This window comes from Narcine bancroftii, chromosome 14, assembly GCF_036971445.1.
Source record: "Narcine bancroftii isolate sNarBan1 chromosome 14, sNarBan1.hap1, whole genome shotgun sequence".
Classification (NCBI taxonomy): Eukaryota; Metazoa; Chordata; class Chondrichthyes; order Torpediniformes; family Narcinidae; genus Narcine; species Narcine bancroftii.
The window spans coordinates 20,367,383-20,371,303 of record NC_091482.1 but is presented as its reverse complement, the minus strand read 5'-3'; the positions used below and the strand labels follow the sequence as shown (position 1 = coordinate 20,371,303).

General features: G+C 38.3%; 1 protein-coding gene across 9 annotated transcripts in view; it reads right to left on the bottom strand.

The window, feature by feature from the left end:
* The window catches only part of gusb (glucuronidase, beta), a 46,488-nt gene that overhangs the window by 13,162 nt on the left and 29,405 nt on the right, over positions 1 to 3,921 (bottom strand). For 3 of the 9 annotated variants that reach the window (XM_069910832.1, XM_069910831.1, XM_069910835.1), the window contains exons 8-13: positions 3,531 to 3,677; positions 3,355 to 3,439; positions 2,805 to 2,981; positions 2,051 to 2,186; positions 1,686 to 1,812; positions 1,378 to 1,480 (exon numbers count right to left, since the gene is read on the bottom strand). In XM_069910832.1, the coding sequence (XP_069766933.1) occupies positions 1,378 to 1,480; positions 1,686 to 1,812; positions 2,051 to 2,186; positions 2,805 to 2,981; positions 3,355 to 3,439; positions 3,531 to 3,677 (775 nt within the window). Of the gene's footprint in view, positions 1 to 520; positions 1,481 to 1,685; positions 1,813 to 2,050; positions 2,187 to 2,804; positions 2,982 to 3,354; positions 3,440 to 3,530; positions 3,678 to 3,921 lie in introns of those variants that run through there. The other 6 variants (XM_069910837.1, XM_069910839.1, XM_069910838.1 and 3 more) reach the window with 4 other exon arrangements.

Genomic DNA, 3,921 nt, shown 5'->3' with positions numbered 1-3,921 from the left:
CTGGAAGACATTTAAAGATGTTATTGAGAATTTGCTTGGCAACTCCATCCAGCTGATTGACAGCATGCTTCAAACAGATCATTGAAAATTAATTTTCTGCATTTAGACTTCTTCCCTGCTGATCTTGTTACAGGTAATGATGAGCATGGTGAAAAGTTTCACCAGGGCATTACGACCTTGAAAAAGTGGTGCCTGGGCAACTGGAATCCATCAATGCAGACAGGTAATTTTAATAAAAGTTAATATTTCTGAAATTATTTTTGGTCCCCAAAAATGTCCCCATTTTTTTTTTAGGAAAAAAATTTGTTGTGCAGTGATGTGTCTAAAATTACCTCATGCAGATTTAAAGTTCTGATTGAACTAATATGTAGAATTAAGAAACCTCAAACTATGAATTGGAGCATGACCATGAATGATTGCATTTTTCCTGTTTCCCAGAGCACCATTTATGCTGAAATTATAAAAGGAAATTTACCTAAACCTGTTAACATTCTGATGAAACCATGCTTTGTCTGCCACATTCTTTCAGTCAATTTTTATTGGTTGTCGACAAGTTTAAAAATACATTTGTGTTATTTTAAGATGAACTTATTTGAGCTCGGTAACTTGAATCTGTATATTCAATTTCCCATTAGCTTAAACTTGTTTCAGTAAAAGTCCATTCTGAAAAACAAACTGTGAAGGGTCAGGGGGCAACACATTAGGAGAAATATTAGAGGTGGCTTTTTCACTCAGCGAGTGGTGGCAGAATAGAATGAACATCCGACTGAGATAGTCGCGTCAGGGTCCCTTCTGTCATTTAAGAGCAGGTTGGATGTGTACATGGAGGTGAGGGGGTTGGAGGTAGTGGAGTTGTTCTAGTGAATCGGTGCGGACTCGAAAGGCCGACGTGGCCTGTTTCCGCTCCGTAAATGGCTATAAAGCTATAGGAAATATTGCAATTTGAAACAAAGGGGTTAAATCATTTGTCCACAACCTTTTTCTTCCTATGCTACAGGTGCTCTTACTAAGGGACTGCTTAAGGTGGGTGGAAAGAAAAAGGTTGAAAACCACTGGCTTAAGTGAAAAACTTTGCATCATGCCATTTGTAATTTGAACATCTCAAAGTCAGCCTAGTGTGAATTTCTGTAATTCCAGTTAAATACTAACATTTCCAGAGTGTTTATTACAATGCAAGGAAATGATGGGCAAAAAGGATGTGGGTTAAGGGCAAAAGTGTAAAGGGAACATCTTCATGCAGAGAATAGTGGGTGTATGGAATGAGCTGCCAGCTGAATTTGTAAATGCAGGTTCAATTTTGAAATTGGCTACAGGTCAGTGGGGCTCTGCAGAAAATTAAAGGTTAAAAACCTGCCAAGAACTTGAATTTTCTCTTACCTATTTTATTGGGGAATAGGGTTGTTGAAATTGAGACTTGCTTGTACAAAAGTGTTCTTCATCCCTTTGACAGATGTTGTATTCTTCATTTTGGCAACAGAATCTGCCAAACAATAGGATTGATGCTTACAAAATGGGTATTTTCAATGAACATTTTTTTAATCAACAAGTAGGGATAAGGTGCCTGCCCCTGTTGTACTGCTTGAAGACTTTTACACGAAGTTGTTTAGAAATGATACTGCTACGTAAACCATTCATGAAATAATTTCACACAGTAGTATTTTCACTGTTAGCCACTGCCATAATACCTCTGAGAAATGAATGTGGTCTCATTTGCCAGTTTCCAATAGCGATTCTGAAGCATGAAAGCTGACATTTTAGGTTGTCGCTGCCGAGTGAAGATCCCTTTCTTGTTCCCATCAACACGTGTCTTGGCTGGAAGCAAATTAAAGAGATGTTTAGCATCCCCTGAAAAGTTGCATTGCAAATGGTGGTGGCCCCCTCTCCGAGCAGTGACAATTTACCTTCCAACCACCAAACCCTAGTGAACTTTATAAATGTAAAATTCTGTGCAGTGTAGACTGGCAATCAAACAACTTCTGCATTTACACACACATTAAGTACACGGCACTTAGAAGGAGGGTCAGTTAGATGGTTTCAAGCTATGACTCACATTGGACTGTCATGAAGTCTGCAAAATTCCAAATTAATTCTCCAATCAAGTAGGCTTTCCTTTTTTCATCAAATACTTTGAAATATTCTTGCATTACAGCTTGCTGATACTCTTCTGTGAACATCACTGGAGGATCCTGAAGAGAGAAGTGCATATCATCCTACTATTTGGAGTAATTGCCCATGCCCCCTTCATTCACTTTATAGACAATAGGAGCTGGAGTAGGCCCTTTGGCCTGTCGAGCCAGCACTGCCATTTAAGATCCTGCAATTTCACCCCCCGCATTCTGAGGCAGAAATAATACAAATCGCCTCGCAAAGTGTCAATCAATTTTTTTTGGCAGGGAGTGACTGTTGTTGACATAATATTCTATGAGAATTTTGTACGTTATCTGGTCCATTTGCTCATATTGCAGCTCAGCTTGGCACCCTTATTGTGTTCACTAACCTTATAGCACCATCTATTGTGTGCATTTGCTTTCATATCTGGTAAAAATGAAGTGGATGGTTCAGACTGGAGGGCTGAATAGCCTGTTCTCTGTGCTGTAGCATTCTGTGGATGGCAAGCCTCCTCAGCCTGAGGGACTAATGACTAGTTTTTTTTTCCTAAATTCCCAAATGTTCAAGTTTACAGTTGCAATGGGACATTGTGATGTTGGATCCACATAAAATTGTGAAGAATTTTGCTTTTCATTTCCAACTGATTACATGAAAAACGTGTACACTAATAGGCAAGTCATGTTTTCTGCACTCACGCTATGCAGTCCCGCAATTGCATCTGCTCCATATTCACTCTGAATAATTGGCTTCTGGTATTTTTTATACCAATTCTCAAATTGATTGGCTAGCTGCAACTGAATGACCTCCAGGTGGCCAGAATCGTGGTACCAGGAAAAATAGCTGTTCACACATATAACGTCTGTGTACTGTATCTGTGAAAACATAACCAAACTTATTTTTCCAGAGAAGGTTTAATAAAAATCAGTTTGTTTTCATCCTAAGTGTAACTTGCCCAACTACCACTGCCCTTTCCGCAATTTTCAATGGCAGAACTATTTGGACCATTGTGAAAGTATCAGATCTACCAGACCTTTTTTTTTAAAAAAAAAACAGTAATGAATGTAGTTCTCTAACTTAATCACTTCAAATCTCAAAAGTAATCATCTCCTATAATACACTATCATCTCAAGAATTTTCAAATTGGCCGCCCCAATTCTGTAAAAGTTTCGTTCAGCTACACTTAATTATATGAACATCCCACGCAGAAAAGAAAAACATTGGACTTTCAGTTTTTCCGGTACTCACAGCTTTGTCAACCTCGTAATCAGTGTCTGTTACAAAAGTGACAGGCCTCGTTGGATCCATAGCTTTCGTCGATGAAATTAAAGTCCTGTTTTTAAAGGCAAAAGTCATTTATATTCGGCAAGATTGATTTAGTAATTTTTAAAAAAAATCAGATCACTGCAACACTTGGTTCTTACTTGAAGTAAGAATCAGCTGGTGGCAATCCAGAAGCCGGTTCATTAGCTACAGACCACATCACCACTGATGGTCTGTTTTTATCTCTGTGCACCAGCTCCTTCATTACAGCTAAATGATGAGTGAGGGACTTGTTTCCAAAGCTCTCTCTAAAAGAAAAATGCAATGTTACCATTACCTATTAAATATCATCTATAGATTTTATATATAAACCAATTAACCAGTTAAATTATCAGTCCTGTCAGGGAAGAAATCTGGATTATCTTCCCCTCTGTGATGAAGCCATGTTTGATTAATATGCTAAAGTTATTTCAAAGCTGCTTATAGTTGCTTCAGACGGTAATACTTTCAGAGATGAAAATAATAGAAATCTCGTCACCGTCATGCTTGAAG